We start from the raw sequence: 21416 nt of genomic DNA, 5'->3' as shown, positions 1-21416 counted from the left end.
TTTCTCTCCATCCTTTAGTTGCAAACATATAACATTATATGTTATATATTCCATAATACAGTATTAAATTTTTTTTGTTTTGAACACATACACATGAAGAAATGAAAAGAAAAGAATGCACAGCCTTTTATATGAATCATTTCCAAGAACCTTCATGCTTTCCATTACCTTCAGGTTATGCTGTGGGGTCATATCTCCAACCTGGAGAACTCTCTTCACTATTTCTCATGACATGAGTATGAAATGTCTTTCAGATATTTATAGTGTTTATCTCCAATGCTTCTGTTTCAGTTTCATTGTTGAAGACAAGCCATTGAATCTGGGTTGACAGTTTTATTCCAGCCCTTCAGGAATGTGGTGACACTGCTTCCTGGACTCCTTTGTTTCTGATTAGGAGAAAGCCTAGGTACAGCAGCACACACCTGTAATCCCAGAGATTTAGGAGGCTAAAGCAGGAGGTCTACAAGTTCAAGGCCATCCTGGGGCAATTTAGCAAGGCTGGGCCTCAGAAGAAAGAGAGCCACCATTCGCACGGTTGTTTTTGTATATCTTTTGGCTTTCTATGATTGAGATTTTATATTTAGATTTCTGCAATTTAATTATGATGTGACTAGATGTGGCTTCATTTTCATTGATCCCATTTAGGCTTTGTTGACCTTCTTGGCTCTATAAATTGTTGTTCTTTGCTAAATTTAGTTACAAAGAAATCATTATTTCTTCAGCTTTTTCCTGCAGTATTATCACTTCTCCTAGGACAAAAATAACAGATATTTTGGACCCTTGATATGATCTTTGAGGCTTTTTCTTCCATCTTTTTTCTCCTGGTGCCTCAGTTTAGATATCTCCGTTTAAGCTCACTGACTCTTTTTCTGCCATTTCCAATGTACTTGTTGGCCCATCAGGTAAAATAGAGTGTCAGATTCTGTATCTTCTAGCTCTAGAATTATCAATTTCTTCTTTTTTTTTTTTTTTTTTACAATTTCTGTTTCTGTTTATTTATTCTACATATGTTTCCCTTTAAGTTCTGAAACACATTTATAATAGCTCTTTCAAGTGCTTATTTGCTACTGGCAACATCTGAGTCATCTTGGGTCCTTTTATTGACTGATCTTTTTTTCCCTGAATCTGCACTCACTTTTCCTATTCATTACATGATTAGGTGGTGGACATTATCAATGATACATTACAATCAAGATTCTGTGCTGTTTCTATGAAAAGCAGTTTTTGCTGCAGCAAGTATTTAACTTGGCTGGAGACAAGCTCAAGGTCTGTCTTCCTAACAGCAGAAGGCAGCAGTGATCTCTGTTCAGCTCTTGTCTTCCACTTCCGTGCAAGGCCAACCGGTTCTCGCCTACATGGGAGAGCTGAGCTGTCAATTATTTGGGTGGATTTTATAATATATTTCGTACCTCCTGCAGCGCCCTCTTAGGATCTCCTCCCCGAAGTTCTGACTGCTATCAGCCCTTGATCTGACCCTCTGACACTCAAGTCCGTACTGTCACACGGCAGCCCAAACTTAGAGCAGACCCGGCAGTGCCCTCAGGTGAAAGGCTGAAAATTTATTAAAGCTTACCTGCCACAGGTATCCTTCAGGATTTTACCCTTGGAAGTTCCACACATACTGACATGAAAATATCCCAAAACACAGAATTAAGTAAAATAATATGAATAGATGATCTCCCTAAATTCTTAAAAGGTTGTTGTAAAAGGACACAAACATAAACACATGGAAAGAGATGGAAACCACTGGCAGGGCTCCTTCTAGAAGGGGCTACGTGGGGGTCAAGGAGTGTGTTTGTGCCTCCGTATGTGAACAGAGAGGTCAGCTTCATGTTTTATTCCATGAATTTCTATACTGGAATTTTTACAAGAATGTATATACAGACTTTTAAGAAGATTTTTTAAAAATGCCATCTTGATGGTTTAGTGGCATTCCCTAGCTATCTGTTTAAGCTGCTCTTGAGCTTTAGGTAAAGAATAAACATTTATGAAGTGCCAAGAATGGTGCCTGACCCACTCAGCATGTGGTCACGGTGAGCTGCCCTTACTGTCCTCATGGCCATGGGGTAGAAACCGTACCTCTTTCATTTGGTTCAGCAGCAGAGAACATGGCCATGAAGCCATTGCCAGCGGTGTTGGCATCGGAGATCATCTGCACCATCATCTTGTTGCCGCTGGATACCAGGGCTCCAGGCCGGAAGGTGCCGCAGAAGCGCCCGATGCGCTGGCCATTGGCATGGCCATTGTACACGTCCACGAAGTCATAGCGGCACAGGTTGTCACTCTCGAGGTCTATGAATCGGAAATTAAGGACGACGACTTTTCCCTCTGGAACCTGCGGAGAAGAAGGGCCAAATGGAAAACTGTCATGAACAAAGAGTCTGAGGCCTTGGCAAATAACCAAGCTCAGAGTGGACAGATAGCAGCATAATTGCAGGCTGCGATGCCGCACAATGGCAGGGTACCTGCCCTGCATGCCCACTGAAGTCCCCAAGAGGATGCTTTTTCTTCTCTCAAATCTGAAGTAAGCCAGGGAAAATTTTCTAGCATACAGCATTCTTAATAAAACACGAGTACTTTATTTTTCAGCAGTTCCAATATTTAGCAGGGTGAACAATCTTATACTTTTAACAATTTGTTTCCACAAAGCTGCAAACTACTGGATCAGTCTTATTGTTAAGTCATTGCTTACAAAGAATATCCCTTCCGATGGACCCCAGCACGTACTGAAATATTCTAGAACACCATGGCACCCAGACAGTCTGCTTGGCAAAGAAGCATCTGAATTATCACTTCTTACAAATATGACAAAGGGATAATCTCAAAATCTGGACCAACATTTGTACTGATTGAATTAACTGAGTAATAACAGAATCATCCCTTCTTCAAGTGAGTTTTATGAAATTTTATTTATTTTCCAGCTGAAAATTTTACACATGAGGCAGACTTAAAATACAATGCACTAGTGACTAAAAAGATAACCTTTCACTTTCTCATCAGCTTTTCTTCACTATAATGACCCCCACGTAATTCTTGTGATACATCCTTCTTCGTTCTCTAAGTAGAAAAAGAAGACTACAAAAAGGCTATAAATAGGGGCTGGGGATGTGGCTCAAGCGGTAGCGCGCTCGCCTGGCATTCGTGGGGCGCTGGGTTCGATCCTCAGCACCACATACAAACAAAGATGTTGTGTCCACCGAAAACTAAAAAATAAATATTAAAAATTCTCTCTCTCTCTCTAAGAAAAAAAAGCTATAAATAAATAAATACCAAAATAAATAGCCACAGAAGCATTTGGTAGGATTCTCAGGTTATGGAAGTCCCATCCCTTCCCAGGTCACACCATTTTGTAATGTCTTCCTTCCCATTGCTTAGTTATAAAGTCTTGATCACATTTGTTTGACCCTTTCAACTAGATGACGTCTCCACTGAATAGTGTAAGATTTTGGTTCTGTAGAAACTTGCTTATGACATGACAAAGAGCAGCAGCTAAACACACACACACACACACAGACAGACACCCCGAACTGATTGGTTTATATTCATCTAAAGTAACTGAGACTTAAGGGTAAAGAGATACTGTTAACATTAGCACAGCTTCCTTATGTCCCCGAGTTCAGTGCCAGGAATTTGTTTTTTCTAAATAAGAGGAAGTGTTTCCAGTGCTATTTGCTTTCTCTTTCTTTCATACACACTTACACATACACATACACACGAACACACACACACACCATGGTGCAAACTGTCTCTGAGTAATAAAATGCTTTGCCATGATGTATTTTAATAGCTAGAAGCTTATCTTAATAATGCAAATATCAGAAGCTCCAAAGCTACCACCTAGAAACTGACAGCAGAAAAGCACCTGATTTGTACACAGAGCTCCCTGCGGCAGGTCCCTAGTTTGCTGTTGCTGTTGTTTTGCATGTAACCTCTACCCCGTGATCAGAAATCTATCAGAAGTTGATGCCACATCTAAAAGCTTAAATATCAGAAAGTTCCCTAGGCATCACTGAAAAAAAAAAAAATCCTGGCCATGAAAAAATTTCCAAACTAATCTGTTTACTCGTCACTTGAATAACAAGTAGTGGTGTCGATGTACGGAGGACAGCTCGCAGCTAGGGAGCGTGGAGAAATCCCCCCAGTGAATGGAGCTAGGAAAGGGAAGAGGGCAAGGAACAAGTAGAGCCTGGGGACACTGCGGAGTCCTCAGCTCTGTGAGATGAGGCAGAGCCACATCAGAGACTGAGTCCCAGGGGGTGCTGCCTGCGCTGCAGAGATGCCTGCCCAGCTCAGGAGGCAGAAAGGGTGGCCTGAGGCTGGGCTGAGTGGGGAGGAAGGTGAACACCCAGGAAGACCAGAGGGCTCAGTGCCCCGGGGGTTAGCAACCAGAGGTGGCTGCTGATTCTCACACGCTGCTTAGGTGGCATGGCAGGGATGAAGCCTGGTAAGAGAAGGACTGAGAGAAGGACGGGGTGGGGGGATCTGCGATGATGAAGATGGACAACCTTTCAAAGGGTTTTGCTGTCTCCAAGAACACAGAGATAGGAGGGAAGGGGGAAGGAGAGGTGGGGACAGGCTCACTGGGACCTGCAGTGGGACGAGAGGAACTCAGAAGCCAGAGGGGAGGACGCTGGGAGACTCCTGGAGCAGGCTAAGGACGGGAGGAGTGGCAGGGGCAGAAGCAAGGTCCGCTGGGCCCCCAGGCCTGGACGGAGAAGCAGGCAGGCAGGGTGGTGGGTGAGGGGGTGAGAGCATATGGTTTTTGTTTTTTATTTCTTTTTTTTTTTTTCCTGACTGCTTTTGTTTTCTTGGTGAAAAGGAAAACAAGGTCATCAGCAGCAAGTGCAGATGGCAGAGAGCCTGCGGGAGTTTGGGACCAGAGGAGAAGGCATGGGAAAGAAAGGCAGCAAAAATAAAATAAAAACCAGCTGGGAAGTGGCTCAGTGGTTAAGTGCCCCTGAGTTCAATCCCTGGTACATAAAGAAAGAAAGGAAGGAAGGGAAAGANAGGAGGAGGAGGAGGAGGAGGAGGAGGGAGGGAGGAGGAGGTGGTGAGGGAGGGAGAGGGGGAGGAAAGGCAGCAGCTGAGCAGCTAGCACCCTCTGAAGTCAAGGTACTGATGAAACTGAGACTCATTACCAGGAGGGGACAGGTGTTGTTAGTCCCGCTCCCACATTCAGCCACCTGGATGGAGGTGCAGGGCAGGTGGAGAGTTGGATTTAAACTATGGAGGGGGGAGAGGGAAAGAAGGGAGGAGCAGGAAGGTAGAGGATGTAGCCAAGGAGTGACCATCATCAAGGTGGACTGCGGAATCTGTTAGGCACAGAAAAGAACCTAGACTGTTGGGAGGTGAGGATACAATGGCAGTGTAAGTGGGAGGCTGAGGAGAGACGGAGGGAGGGGGACCCAAGAGGATCACCCACAGATACTGAAATCACAACCAATAACAAAAGGAAGAGTGTGGAAGGCAGTGACTGTAAACCAGGAGCTGACGTTGGCAAGAATGAGGACTGTCCCTGGGCCTTTAGAAGATTACAGGGCAGGCACAGGGCCGCAGGGTCTGTTCCACTGGTAAGTTCTCCATTTTTAGATGATGCTCAGGTGTTTTAGTCAGCTTTTGCTTCACTGTGACCAACAATGTACAGGAGGAAAAGTTTATTTGAGGCTCACAGTTTCAGAGACTCAGTCCATGGTCAGTTGGGTTAGTTGCCCTGGGCTCAGGTGGGGCAGAACATCATGGCAGAAGGACATGGCAGAGGACATGACAGCCCGGAAGAGAGGGAGAGAGCTTCACTCACCAAACCCCAAAGGCACACCCCCAGTGACCCACCTCCTCCAGCAACACACTACCTATCTACAGTTAGCATCCAATTAATCCATATTAGTGGATTAACCCACCGATTAGGTGATAGCTCTTACAATCCTTTCACTTTTTAATGTTCTTGCATTGACCCACTCATGAACTTTTGGGGCACACCTCATATCTAAATCATAACATCAGGGAACACTGCTCATTCTGTCTTATAGTTGGGTGCTGAAAAGGACCACAGGCCTTTCTTCCAACAGGATGAATTACTCATTCCCAAAGTTCTTTATCTGCTCTCATTTCAATAAAGAGTTGAGGTTTCTCTAGAAATGAGGCACAGATATGTTCAGCAATAGAGAATGGGTTACCTCACTGCAATTCTGTACCCCTGTTGATCCCAACAATCCTGACAAATGTTCCTCTGTAACAGCCGAGGTGATCTGCACCACTATGGGTCTACAGTAACCAGAGACGTCATCGTGGATTGAAGGCCAAAGAGAAATTATATTATAAATGGAAAGACATGCTGCTGTGAACCTTTTCAACATAATACAATGTCTGCTCTTCATTTTCCATATGAGCAGTGAAGGTTCATTTTTATAGAAGCATCAAACTGCATCTCAAGTCCTGTTGGCAAACTTTGATGAGAGTTCCTGATTGCCATTTGAAAGGACTCTGGAAAGCTTGTTCTTAAAGACAAACCTTCCACTTGACAAAGTTAATCTATATTCTTGATTTTTTTTCTTTGATAAGGATATTTTTTAAAATACAGGAAGATACATTAAATAATGTTCACAAGTACCCAAATACCAATCATCCAGAATTGACTTCTGTTAAATTTTTGTCAACTCATTTTTAGTCTCCTTTAATAAAAATAAATAAAACATTTAGGATAAAAATGACTTGTCCTTTGTCCTCATCCCAGACCTCATTCCTTCCTCCTTTCTCAGAGCAACCACTGTCCCCAACTTACTGGGTGTCCTTCCCTGCCATTCAAAACATTCGATACACATGGATATGTATAGATGCAAAATATACAGTTGTGTTTTTCAATGTTTTAAAAATTAATGAAAATAGCTGTCCACAGTGTTCTACAACCTGAGCATCTTTGAATTTTCTGGAGATGAGAAAGAAGAGAAAAGAGGAAAGATAAAAATTAAAATTAAAAGACACAGGACTTTCACAAGCTATTCCTTTGACCAGGAACATGTGCCCACTTCTGCCCTTCTCTCACTCATGCTTAGGGTCTCAGGTCCAGGGTCGTGCCTTCCTGGAGACATTCCCAGTTGCCCCCCCAAGGATGGGCTCTGCCCGGTTGGCAGCCCATCCGCCAGGCCTCTGAGCCTGGAAAGGCTCAGCCCACTTACTCACTGTGATGAAGATGGAGCCCCAGGAGGCAAAGACCCCTCCTGCCTCACTCAACGTGACAGCCCGAGCCCTGGCAGAGCTCATGGTCCCAAGAAGATTCAACATCAGAAACACTTGTTAAACAAATGACTCCGCCAGGTACTAAGTGAAACACAGCTTCTTTGTACAAAACATGGACAGGTCCCTCCCCAACAACTCCCTGCTCCCTCTTATTTCCTGCCCTGCCTGCGGCACAGCGCCAGGAGACCACTCTCTTTTCTAAGTCAGTCTTCACAAAACCAAGACACCTATATTTTTGGAAACTTTATATTTCAAATCTTCTGTAACTGCTAACACGCAACACAAAAACTCAATGAGCACGCTTTTTTGATGGCAATTAGATGAAGCTACTGTTTAGGGAGTTTGTATTGACCAAGGGATTCATTATCTGCCTGTAGGAAAACAACCCTCTGTCCTGTGCTTTTTCCTATCAGCAGCTGGCTCATGTAGGCCAAAGCCTAGCGCTGCAGCCATGACCTCAGCTCACCCGCAGCCCCTGGGACGTCCTTACGGTCATAGGCGAAGGTGCCAAGTCTGTCCATGCTGGGGTTCCTGCCAGCAAACACGGGAACTGCATTTTAAGCTGATGGTTTGCATTTCCAGGACACTAAGAGCTAAATGCAAGTATGACGCTAGCTTCGTTTTGTGGAGGAGTCCATTGCTGCAGAAATGAGAGGGTTCCATGTATCTGTAGCTTTTCCTCTCCCCAACGTGTTAGTTACTACTTTGAGCAAAAAGATCTGTTTTTGCAGCATATCTCATTTTTTAAAAATCATTGTTTTAATCTTCTAAGATTTCCCTTTTCTACAAACAGACCTTTGCTAACTGATGTTCTAAAATGCAGACCACAGTTTATTTGCAAAAAGCCCAAGAGGCACCCAAGCTCAGGGTCACCTTGCACACATCGCCCCAAATGTAAGCCAGAAAAATTTATGTGAAAATTATGTATAAATATTTGGCTCTCTTCCAAGAGGAGGATAACTCAGAAGCTTACAAGGCCTTATTCAATACTACCCTTTTTAAGAGAAAGTCTGTACATGTTTAGAAAACAAAACATGTAATTAGTGGAAATAACACGTGATATTATGAGCCAGGTGTGGGGGTGCACACCTGTAATCCCAGCAACTTGGAAGGCTGAGACAGAAGGATTTCAAGTTCGGGCCAGCTTCAGCAACTTAGCAAGACCCTGTCATTCATAGATAGATAGATAGATAGATAGATAGATAGATAGATAGATAGATAGATAGATAGAACTGGGAAGGTACCTCAATGGTAAACTGCCCCTGGGTTCAATCCCCAGCACCAAAAAAAAAAAAAAAAATGATGTTATAAACATTTTCTTTGGTTGTTAGGAATTTCACCCCAAAAAAATTTTACTAGCTTGATGTCAAGAAGGAGGAAGGGAACCCCATTCACATCAAGTTCAGGCCACATGCCATCGTGGAGATTCAGTCACGGCCCTGCTGAAAACCACCCAAGACTCTCCCACTACACTTGGAACAAGATTCCCATCTTAATTATAATGCTCACACTTGGCAAGATGTGTCTCAGATGCCAGGTATTTCTCTAAGTACTGTACACATAATATTTCATATAATCCATTTCAGCAAGTGATATTATTATCAGCCCAGAAACTTGAGGTACAGAGAGGTAAAGACCCTGCATGATATGATCCCTGACTATCTCTCATCTTTCCCCTTCATACAGTCTGGTCCCTGTGCTTGATACACCCTTCTCCCTCATGTTCAAGTGTCTGACTCCACCTCACTGTTGAGATCTCAGCTCAAGGGTTACCTCTTCAGAGAGGCCTATTCTGAGCCACTCAGTCACGTATCATACACATCACATAGTCCAGACATTTCTTTCGGATTATTTATCATTCATCTCATCACTGGAATATAAGCTGCAGAGAGCAGAGTTTTTCCACATCTGGTCCAGTGCTAGGCTGTTACGATGCTCAAAAAATATTCATTGACTGGATCCTTATAATCTTTAAAAAAAAAAAAAAAAGTGGTACAGGCCACACCACCTGCTGCTAGCACATACATTTATATAAGAATGTAAAATCAAATGTGCAGGACAAGCATCATTAGCACCCTTCTAGGAAGAAGATAACAGCTCAGAGCAGCCACAATGATTTGCCCATGGCCACCCAGTGAGTTCGTAGCAGAGACCAGGACTTGCACCTGCCTGTGTTTCCTGTAACCTGGCTGTGGCCGAGCCCAAGGAAATGCTCCCAAACCTCATTTCATCTCCTGGCCACACAGAAACCAGCATTTCCTGGCCTCCTTTGCAGTTAGGCTGAGGCCAGGTGACTGGGTTCTGGCCAGTGGAATGTAGAAGGGAGTGATGTACCCTCTCCAGGCACAGCCAAGGAACACCCTGCACATCCTCAGGAGGTCTCTCTTGCTCTAAGGAGAGGAGTCGGTGGAGGAACAGGAAGGTCCAGGAGACTGCAGACTCCACACAGGGAAGGGGTTTATGATTGAAGGACAGCCCGAAATTGCACAGGACTGTTAAGAGATAGGCATTCACTGTGCTGGCCCCTGAGATTTAGGGGCTTGTCGGTTCAAGAAGCTTTGCACTCTGTTAATTACCCAGACAGTTACATTAACGCGTTATTCTTACACAGTGTCTCTGAGACAGACAGCTGTCATCTTTGTTGTTTTGGGTGCTACAAGTTCTATATGAATCAGTGTGCTATACCATCACATCAGTCAGGGAGATGACAACTTTGCCTGACTGTTGACAGCTTGGAGTACACTTGGCAAGATGAATTCAGTTCAAGGCACCTATCTTTGGAGTGGACACGGACAATTTGGAGCAATCACAAAAGTGAGAAAATTTCAGAATCATCAAGATACATGGTGTTTATCAGTTTTCCCATCACTGTGACAAAGTACCTGAGACAGTTCACTAATAAAGGAGGAAAGGTTATTTGGGCTCTTGTTTTCAGAGGTTTCAGTCCATTGTTGGTTGGCTCTACTGCTTTGGGACCTGTGATGACACATTACATCATGGTGGACAGCACACGGCAGAGCAAAGCAGGACACCTCAAGGCAACCAGGACACAAAAGAGAGATAGAGGAAGGGGGTAGGGTCTCAACATCCCCTTCAAGGGCACATTCCCAATGACCTAACTTCCTTACAATAGGCCCCACCTCCTAGAGGTTCCACCACCTCCAATGGTGACATGGGCTGGGGTCCAAGCACGTGGGCCTTTGGGAGACATTCAAGATCAAAACTCTAGCATACATGCTGTACTTTCAACGTCCCTGCCAAGACATTCATCCCTATGCCACCACCATGACCACCCATGACTCCGCTATCTGAGCCTGGTGAGCTGGCCGAGAGGCACCCAGTCAGTAGCCATAGTGCTTCTTAAGCTGAGAAGAGAGACGGGTCTTGACTTAGCTGTGAAATCAACAGAGATGGGATTCACATAACGCCTCTGCTACAAATGCTGTCTAAGGGTGAAGGAAAAAAAATGTCCTGGAGGAGATAATAGCTGTGGTCCTGCCTTATGGGGCTGCAAGGCTGACTAAACTCAAGTTTGCCAAGAGAAATAGAGGAGCAAAGCAGAACCAGAGTAACAGGAACCCTAAGTGCCGACAGGTAGGATGGGGACATGGGCAACCATGTAAGGGACTACAGCTTAGGTTCTGGAGCATTAAATAAGGGGCATTCCTTTTCACAGGGGCCTCTCTTGTCACTGTCACTAGGACCCCAGGATGGATATAAGTGATAGCTTTGAGTAAGTTGTGCACTCATCATGCACTTTCTTGAGAACTGGAAATTCACTGCCTAAACCGTTAATCGTGAGCTTTCTTTTTAGCTGTTTGCTCCTGCAAAGGTTTCCTGCAAAATAAAAGCATGACCAAAGAATCAAACAAAGAGCTGTAGATTTATAACGAGCAATCAATTAAAAAAAAAAAACAAAACGCTCCAGCGAGAGCTTTCAGGTTCTCTGTTCTCCAGCAGGACAGCCTCCTTTTCCCAGCATGCACTGCATCTACACCAAAGCTATTCTGTCCCATGTTTCCCACCAAACCAGCCAAGCATACCCTGGTGGTTTCATGTGTTTCACCAGCCATGACTCCCACCGTGGCACTGGTACCTCAAGTGGCAGACAGGAGCAGCAGCATTGATTACAGTCCCTCTGCCATCCAAGACTGGCTGCACCTTGCAGCTAAGCCTAGGATGTCAGGAAAGGGTGGGGAGAGACCCAAGTTCTCGCTGCTTATCTTTTGCATTTAACCCCACGTTGGAAAGAGCACTCAGCACTGCATCTGTGCCTGACACGTCTACACGAGACCACCACAGAAGACAGAAGTACAAGGTGAAGCTCTACCAAATGCATCCTGGATTATTCTAAAGCAACTATTAAAGAGTAATGTTTCTGCTGGGCACAGTGGCACACACCTGTAATCTCAGCGGCTCAGGGGGCTGAGACAGGAGGATCACAAGTTCAAAGCCAGCCTCAGCAAAAGTGAGGTGCTAAGCAACTCAGTGAGACCCTGTCTCTAAATAAAATACAAAATAGGGCTGGGGATGTGGCTCAGTGGTTGAGTTCAATCCTCGGTACCAAAAGAAAAAAAAAAGAGTAATGTTTCTTTTAAAATAATGAAAAAATCCATGACAAATGGAAAAATCACACAAGACGCCCAAATGGCAAGTACATAGTGGACTTTTCCATGACAAATGAGGACATATGGCCACCCAGCCTTTGGGCATGGAGGCCTCTCCTCCACTGTTGGAAGCTGCCCCACCTGATCCCAACACCAACACTGAATGAATGAATCACTCCTGAATGAAGGATGGAAGGAGAACAGAAAGGCTTCAACTCCTTTAGAATAATGGAGTTCAGCGCCCACCAGTCTGCCACTGCAGCCTCCTCAGCCCTGAAGCTCTCCATTGTCTGGAGTATCCTCTACCCAGTCTCAAACACACCTGGCCCTTTCCTTCCCCACACCTGCATTCCTTGCCTGGAATCTCCCACTGCTGACTCTCAACCCAATTTCAAAGTCAGGGACAAATATACCTACCTTCCCCCAATCCCCGCTCCCAGAGCCCAGACCTGGGGACACCTTATCTCCCCTCTGGCACTTCCAGAGGCCTCATTGCTCTCTCTCTCCCTCGGCAGAGTCCCCAACATCCACAAGTCGCGCAGGTGCCTGCAGTGCATCCTTTGCCTCACAGTGCACTGTGAACCTTGCATGGGCAGGACTGTCCCACTCTGATGCATCTGTGTCTGTGACGTGGCTGGGAGCCAGGCATCTAGAAAGTGCAGGGAAGGCCACCACGGAGAAGGAGAAGTCTCCTATCTTTATTTTGTATATTGTGGTCTCAGATATGTGAACAGTTTGGGGATTTTCTATTGTCATTTGCTTATTTGGTCTCCAACTGACAATTATTCATTAAATACCAGCTGCCATCCTAGTAACACACATCAGCTGGGACAAAACATGAACTCTAGCCGGGCACAGAGATGCACGCCTGTAATCCCAGAGGCTCAGGAGGATTGAAAGTTTGAAGCCAGCCTCAGCAACTTTGTGAGGACCTAAGCAACTTAGCGAGACTCTGTCTCAAAATAAAAAATAAAAAGGGCTGGGGATGTGGCTCAGTGGTTAAGCATCCCTGGTACAAAAACAAACAAAAAAAAAGCTTGCTGATATGCCAGTCCCTCAATCCATGTATACAGGATTATACTTATTTTTTTTAAGTTGTAGGTGGGCACAATACCTTTATTTTATTTATTTATATGTTATGCTGAGGATCGAACCCAGGGCCTCACATGTGCTAGGTGAGTGTTCTGCTGCTGAGCCACAACCCCAGCCCAGGATTATAATTTTTTTAAAGTAAGGATACTAATTTATTTTAGTTGCGTTTCATGACTGCAGATAGGTCATAAAAATCAAAACTAGCCAATTTCTCCAAATCTTCCAAAAAAAATGGAACAAAGTCCTTAAGTCACTTTAGGACATTCTTTCAATTCTCCAAAAGTTGTCAACATGAGTTAATCCAGAACAGGATAAACATGACTTGTAGAGATTTCCAGAGGAAAAAGTGTCCCCACCCTCAACTACTAGTCCCTGTTGTCTGACAGCGATCTTAAGGGCAACAGATATAACAGCCAGAGGAGCCCTGTGCTAGTGAGAGCCATTTTGTCACGTGCAGCACTTGTGTCTTCTTCTTAATGACGTGTCTAGATTTTTTTCCAAAAACTTTTTTTTAAAATAAGATACAGCTGATTTCTGTTCAGTGGCTTAAAGAAGAAAAAAAAAAAACACTGAAATTGGCATTCTTAAGAAAAGACTTCTGTAATCTGGAATTTCATCAAGATAAATCTGTAATGAATCGGGAGCACAAAACTATACTGATATTTTACTAAGAATGAAACAAGAAGCCTGTCCCTTCTGGGATGAGAGAAATCAGTCAGGTAATAAACACATATATAACAGAACAGAGGCACATGGGAGCCCAGAGGTCCTCTTGAACAGAGAGGAAGGACTTACACGGCAGCATCTGGTTGCCACAAGAGAGAACTAAATCTGCTTCAAAATCCAATTTATATATAAAAAGTTAATGTCCATAGTTATGATCTAAAATAGCACCACAAGGCCTTACTAGGAAATAACTGTCCTTGCCCTCTTCCCACCCCTAGTATCCACTCCTCAAAGACAACTGATTTAACTCTTCAGCGTTTTTTTCTTTCTTAATAATTTTTTTGTTTCTTAATAATAAGCTGCGCTGCTGTTTCTTGATTTATCCTTTTTAACTTTTATCTTTGTCTTTCCTATTATTCCCCCCTTTTCTCCATCAAATGTCTAGTTAAATCTAGAACTTCCCTTACTATAACCACATAAATATTATTCACTATTGAGCTGAACTGTGACATTTCTTGCATTTTTTTTTTCTATTTTGAACCAGGGATTAAACCCAGGGATGCTTAACCACTGAATCACATCCCCAGCACTTTTTATTTTTTATTTTAAGACAAGGTCTTGCAAAATTGTTTAGGGCTTCTTGTACAACTTGCTAATCATAAACAGGCTAATAAATGCCTGTGTTTGGTTTGCTGAGTTTTCTATGTACATATCACTAAAACCCCTCTGAGTAATGGTCAGGCCTTCAGTTTCCATTTTCTTCTTGGAAACCACCTTCTGGTGCCCTTCCTCTTCCTTCCCTGTCCCTGTCCCATCAAGACTGGCTACTCTCACAACTGGCAGGCAGGAACTTTGCTTCATCACTGACTTGGGAAATCCACCAGAGCTCCAATGTCCGTTTTCTTTTCTTTACTCTTTCTTAATTTTTAAATTATTTTTAAAAAATTTTATTTGTAGATGGACACAATACCTTTATTTTATTTATTTTATGTGGTGCTGAGGATTGAACCCAGTGCCTCACACATGCCAGGCAAGCACGCTGCCACTGAGCCACACCCCCAGTCTTTTATCTTACCTGCTTCATTCCCTCATTTTGCTGGAGCTCATCCTCTTGTAGTCTTCTTACAAAGGGTGTATGGAGATCAAATGGTTAAGATCTTGCTTATCTAAAAATGCCTTGTCTGTACTCAGAGTTCTTTGCCACTTTGGGAGGTACAGAACTTTGTTTTTAAAATATTTTTCATCAGAACTTCAAGGGCATTTCCCCCTACCTTCCAGCTCCCCACAGGCTGGTGCAGTTCTCTCTTCTATGTGATTTCCCAGTCTCCAGAAGCATGCAGGATTTTCTTGTCTAAATTTTAACAGACGTGCTTTGTCTTTTTTAATTCACTGAGCTGAGTATTATTGCTCTGATAATTCCCTCCTTCCATATTCTCTGTTCTCTCTGGAACTCTCATTATTTAGTTGGGGTTTCCTAGATAGATCCTCTAATTTTCTTACCCTTTCTCTTCAGTATTCTACCTCTTCTTTTTTCTACTTTCTATCCTTTCCAAGTTTACCTTCTAGTCCTTCTATTGACTTCTCATTGCTACTGTCAAGTCATGAATTTCCAAGAGTGTTTACTACGTTGCTGCTTTTCTCTTCAGCATCCTGGTTCTACTTTATATGCATCGGACCTTTTTAAAATATCCCTGAGGATAAGGACAGTTGTTTGACATTTTCTTCTGCTCTGTAACGATGTCTCTTTGGAATTTTTCTGTCTGTTCAGGGCTCTGCTTTTCCTGTAACAGGCTTTCCTTGAATGTTTAGGAATTGTCAACTGCCTGTTCCTATTCAGAAGTGAGAGAAGGCTAATGGAATCTTGGGGCAGGGTTTGTCCCCAGTGTGATGGAGACAAAAGGACTCCCAAATGTCGGTACCTGGATGGAGGCCCTTTCTCTGGGGTGGATCATCTTCTCTAAGATCTTTTGATGCCTTGTCTGCAGGGTAAAGACCTTCCTTCAGCTTTCAAGGGGAGACAGAGAGAAAGGGGAATAGGTCTCTCACCCTCCAGTACACAGATGTTAGTGCTGCACCTTGGCCTGGCCTCTTCTGGTACACTTGGCAGTTGCCAAATCCAGAGCCCTCTGATTCCCAGAGTAAAAGCATAACCTTTTATGACAGAGGGAGAAGAGTGGGGAAGTGAGAGGGAGGCTCCTCCTTGCTGGTCGGGGTGGAGGAGGGACCCTGGGAGGGTGTCTGTTCCTACAAAGGCATTCAAACATAACTCCAGTTCTTAACCTCACGGGTAACTGTTGGTTCTTATGGTAAATGTTTAACTTTAAAAGAAACTTTTCCAATGTGGCTGCACCATTTTACATTCTGACGAGCAGTGTACAAGAATTTCGATTTCTCCACATAGTTAACAACAAACACTTGCTATTATCTATCTTCTGATTATAGTCATTCTAGCGGGTGTGAAATGGTACCAAATGGTGGTTTTTGTTTGTGTTTCTCTAATGACTAATGATGTTAGGCATCTCTTTATGCACTTATTCCCCACTCACCTATCATTTTGGTGAAATGTCTATTCAAATCTTGAGACATTTTTTATGTTGGGGTTAATCCTGTAAAAACTTTTCCAATACAAATCGAAAAGCATCAAAACTTAGCTTGTGATAAAGATGAGCATCTGAGCTGCACTGCAAATCTGGTTTCAGGCAGCCATATCTTGCCCAAGAACAAGAGGCCAGGTACCCCAAACAGTGCAGTGACGCTGTCCTACATATAACAACAGATGCTCATGACAGCATCTCCTGGAGATTGCACTAGCCAGGGACATTGCTTCTTGCTTTAATTTTCAGATCAATCATAATTTCTACAGAGATTAAAAAAAAAAAAAAGCAACACCCTGACAAGGATAGAGGGCTTCTCACTGCTTTTCAGAGGACAATATGAAAAAAGCAAAAATTAAACTACATGGAGGTCTGGGAATGTAGCCCAGTGGAAGAGTATATATTTAGAATGAATGAGGCCCTGGGTTCAATCTCCCCTATGAAAAAACAAAACTGAAAAAACCACCACCAACAACAAAAATATATGGGGAAGTTGTAGGAATAACTGCAAATACAGATATCATGTAGTCAATATGTTAACTTGTATAAATATACCAGCAAAATCAAAGTAAGTACAGAGAGCTTTGAATAATTGATGTGACTGGGTAGGAAGAAAGGAAATGTAGATACACTCAGGCCTTTTAATCTACAGCTTAATTTTTCCCTTTTAAAGAATACGATTCACTTAATTTGTTCATCGGTATCATTATAATAACGATGTCCAAAAGACTCCCTGCAAGCAACAGAAAAACAGTCAGGATAAGCGATTAGATCAATGGAATATAATAGTCCAAACGCAGGCCCACAGATATGGTCAATTAATTTTTGGCTAAAGTATCAAAGCACTTCAATGAGTCTGATGGTTCATTTTATGTGTCAGCTTGATGGTGCTGAGGGATTCCCACATGGGCTGGAAAAACATTATTTTTGGGTGTGACTGTTAGGGCAGTTCTGGAAAAGATGAGCATTTGAGTCAGTAGAAGGAGTTCAGAAGATCCACCCTCACCCACGAAGGCTGGCATCCACCACCCCAGCAAGGACACAAACAGAACAGAAAGGAGCAAGAAGGGCACAGACATTCATTTTCTCCTGCACTCACTGGGACTCCGGGCCTTATACCAGCAGCCCCCTGGTTCTCAGGCCTGAGGCTCAGACCAACTTATGCCACAAGGTTTTCCAGCTTGCAGACAGCAAATGATGGGACTTCTCAGCCTACACAATTGTGTGAGCCAGGTCCCATGATCAATCAATCCATTAATAAATAAAATCTCCTATTAAGACAATGGGTGAAAGGACAGTCTTCCAAAAAGTGTTTAAAAAAAAAAACAAAAACAAAAACTGGAAACCCCCATAGAAAAATATGAATGGTGATGCTCTACCTCATACCATACAAAAATCAATGTGAGATGGATCATAGACATAATGTAAAAGCTGAAATTATAAATATTTTAGAAAAAGATCATAGAAGACTATCTTTGCAATCCGGGACGGCAAGAAAGCACTAATTGCAAGAGTAAAAACTGGTAAATTTGATGTCAAAATTTTTTAAATTTCACTGGGAATGGTGGTGCACACCTGTAATCACAGTGACTGGACTGAGAGGCTGAGGCAGGAGCATCGCAAGTTCAAGATCAGCCTGGGCAATATAGTGAGACCCTGTCTCAAAATTAAAAAAAAAAAATGTAAAGAACTGGGGATGTACCTCAGTGGTAAAGTGCCCCAGGGTTCAATACCCCCCACATTTTTTTTTCAATTTTTGCTAATCAAAAGACATGATGGGGAAACAAATAGCTAAACCACTCGTGGGAAGAAAATATTTGCTATACATGTTTCTGACAAGGAACTTGTATTCAAAATAAATGAACTGCAATTTGATGATAAAGGACAAATAATCCAATAAAAACAGGGGCAAAAGAACAAACACTTCACTAAGAGTAATATATACATAAAAGAGTTCAATCTCTATCATCAGGGAAATGCAAACTAAGATCACAATTCAATATTACCAAACACCCATTAGAACAGCTAAAATTTAAAAGCCTGATGATTAAGGTCAGGGGTGCTATGCAATGGTAGAAGGCTTGCCTAGTATGCGCAAGGTCCTGGGTTCCATCCCCACCACTGGGAACAAACAAAAATGTCCAGAATGTGGAGCAAATAAAAATTCCACGCTTTACTGGTGGGGGTTTAAAATGGGCAACCCATTTGGAATTCGGATGAGCAGTTTCTCAAAGAGTTAAAACGTACTGATCCCATGACTCAGAAACTCCTAGAGAAAAAGAAGCATGTATGAATAAAAATACATTTCGAAAAAAAAAATGTTCATAGCAGCCCAAATCTGGAAAAAACACAAATGCCTATCAATAGGAGAAAGCACAAACCAGCTGTGGCACAGCCACACCATGGAATCATACTCAGCAACAGAAGGAGCAAATCACTGGCACCTGCAACCACACAGATAAACCAAAAAAGCATTCTAGTGCATAAAAATGATCAAGAAATAAAGAAGCACATACTTTTCTAGAGTACCTCAATTTTATGAAGTTCTAGAACAGGAAAAATTAATCTATGCTGTCTGCCCCTCTCGGGAAGGGATGAATGGGCTGGGAAGGAACAAAAGGAACACTTCTGCTCTGGAAATGCTTGCCATGGTTGGGGTTACACAGGTGCATGCATCCATCAATCTCAGGGAATTGCAAATTTAGGTCTGTGCATGTCACTGTATGTAAGATATGCCTAAAATAAAACAGAGAAACAACAGTGCTGGGCAGGAGGTGCGAACGTACAGCTAGCAATCCACTGAGTTCAGAGCAACGCTGGCCACTTAATTAATGCTCAGTGACTGATGGCTAAAATTATTATCTATCATAGCAAAGCTGCCGCTTAAGTGCCATTCACATGACTGCAAACTTGAAACCTGTCAGGAGAAGTTTGAAAATGATATGCATCTGCATAACAAATTGTAAAAAATTCTAGTTATATCCTATCATCCTGTTATCTATCATAAGAACCCAGTTATTTATTACATGTCACATCTAATGTATCCTGTTTTATTAATTTTACCAATTGCATCCGTAATCAACAGCCACTCCATGTATAAATAACTTATGTGGTTAGGCTGGGGATATAGCTCAGTGTAGGGACTTGCCTAGCATGTACAAGGCCCTGGGTGTGATCCTCATCAAAGAAAGAAAGGAGGAAGGAGGGAGGGAAGGAAGAAAGGAAAAAAGGTAAGTAGGTGGGAGGGAGGGAAGGAAGGAAAGAAGGAAGAATTGACCAATAGTTAATCCGACAGTTTCACAAAGGATCAAAAGCAGAACTGTCATAGAGGATTGTGACATTTTACGTGTGCAGTGCTGGGGCTGGAACTCAGGGCCTGTGTAGGATAAACATGGACTGCATCATTGAACTACAGCTCCAGCCCAACTTGCAGTTCTTGTTTTCATATGAGAAAAAGTACTTGATGTGGTGGTGTACACCCTGAATTTCAGCTATTAGGGAGGCTGAGGTAAGAGGATAGCAAGTTTGAGAGAAGCCTCTGCAACTTAGCAAGAGCCTGTCTCAACATAAAATAGAAAGGACTGGACATGTGGCTCAGTGGTAGAGCCCCTGGGTTCAGTCCTAGTACCTCAAAAAAGAAAAAAAGAAAAGTATCGGAGATGTCTGAGAAAACTGAAGGATTTAAAATTGAGAAATGGGCGCTGGGGTTGTGGCTCAGCGGTAGAGCATGCGCCTAGTTTGTGCAAAGCCCTGGGTTCAATCCCCGGCACCACATAAAAATAAATAAATAAAATAAAGGTATTGTGTCCAACTACAACTAAAAGATAAATATTAAAAAAAATAATAAAATTGAGTAATGAAACAGCTGGCTGTAAACTCTTCTAAAAGGAATGTGAGTCCCTTGAGGGGAGAGCAGAGGACAGAAGAGAAGATGGTAGTCCTCTCATTTCTCCCATGAAGGCTATCCAATTTTTTTCCATAAGATAATAAAATATTTATTAAGTACTGTATCCACTATGTGTCAGGTCACATGCTGGGCTTTAAGGAAAGGACAAAGGCTGAATAGGGCTTCTTCCCTTTACAACACCATCATCTAAGATGGTGTTTCTGAAACTTTCGGCCTCCAAGGACCACTTAGTGGATATTGATATATTCACAGTTCATCAGTGTTAGGCTCCGTTTTTAAAACCTCATCAAATTCATACCACTATCTTAAAATTAACACGGTACTACGGTCACATGAGCAAGAGGCGTACTTCTAACTTAGGTCAATCCATTTGGTAATAGTCTCAAAGGTGATCAAGCAGGACATAGTGGCACATGCCTATAATCCCAGGGGCTTGCAAGGCTGAGGCAAGAGGATCTCGAGTTTAAAGCCAGCCTCAGCAACAGCAAGGCACTAAACAACTCAGTGAGACCCTGTCTCTAAATAAAATACAAAATAGGGCTGGGGATGTGGCTCAGTGGTTGAGTGCCCCTGAGTTCAATCCCCAGTACCAAAAAAAAGGCAGTCAGTTTTATCTTTTACTCTCTTCCTCTACAAACTGGAAAATTCTAACCCACAGTAATAAGAAGTCAAGAATGGCAGCAGTGGGCTGGGGCTGGGCTCAGTGGCACTACTTGCCTAGCATGTGTGACACTGGGTTCAATTTCAGCACTGCATATGAATGAATAAAATAAAAATCTATCAAAATTTTTTAAAAATTATTTTAAAAACCAAATAGAATAAAGGCATACTGTTCATTTACAACTACAAAAAGAAAACTCAAAACAAAACAAAACAAGAATGGAAGCAGTGTTTGCCAGCTTCCTTAGATGGTTCTGGAGAGTCAAATCAAATAAGGACCCGGAAGTGATGGGTCATTTTTTCCTCATGAACTCAACCTTCTGTAAAATGTCAGGTTGATGGACGGAATCACGCTTGAGATCTTAAAAGGTGAGTTTCAACTTGGGCAAGAACAGCACTTGGATTCCTGATTCTGTCTCTGATACGATTTATCTCTAGGAAGCATTTTTCACATTTTGCTGCAACATCTGGGTGTGGTGTGAAGATATGCCCCATCATGTTATCGACTGACTTCTCTGGAGAGTGAAGAAAACATCGAGTGCTGGAAACACTCCAAACTCCCCACACCAAGGCCTTTCTGCCATAGTCCCACCTCGAAAAAACCCAAGACCTTGTTTTCAAGGTTAAGTAGTGACATCTGGGCTCTGAACCAGGCTG

General features: G+C 42.8%; 1 protein-coding gene across 1 annotated transcript in view; it reads right to left on the bottom strand.

Moving 5' to 3' along the window:
- Pcolce2 (procollagen C-endopeptidase enhancer 2) overlaps positions 1–21416 on the bottom strand; it is a 57464-nt gene that overhangs the window by 21466 nt on the left and 14582 nt on the right. Inside the window, exon 3 of the mRNA XM_015486746.2 lies at positions 2080–2335. Coding sequence (XP_015342232.1) covers positions 2080–2335 — 256 coding nt within the window. The remainder of the gene's footprint in view (positions 1–2079; positions 2336–21416) is intronic.

This window comes from Marmota marmota, unplaced genomic scaffold (assembly GCF_001458135.2).
Source record: "Marmota marmota marmota unplaced genomic scaffold, marMar, whole genome shotgun sequence".
In the NCBI taxonomy this organism is placed as follows: domain Eukaryota; kingdom Metazoa; phylum Chordata; class Mammalia; order Rodentia; family Sciuridae; genus Marmota; species Marmota marmota.
Note: the sequence above shows the minus strand (reverse complement) of the source record. Positions and strands in the feature narration are given on the sequence as shown.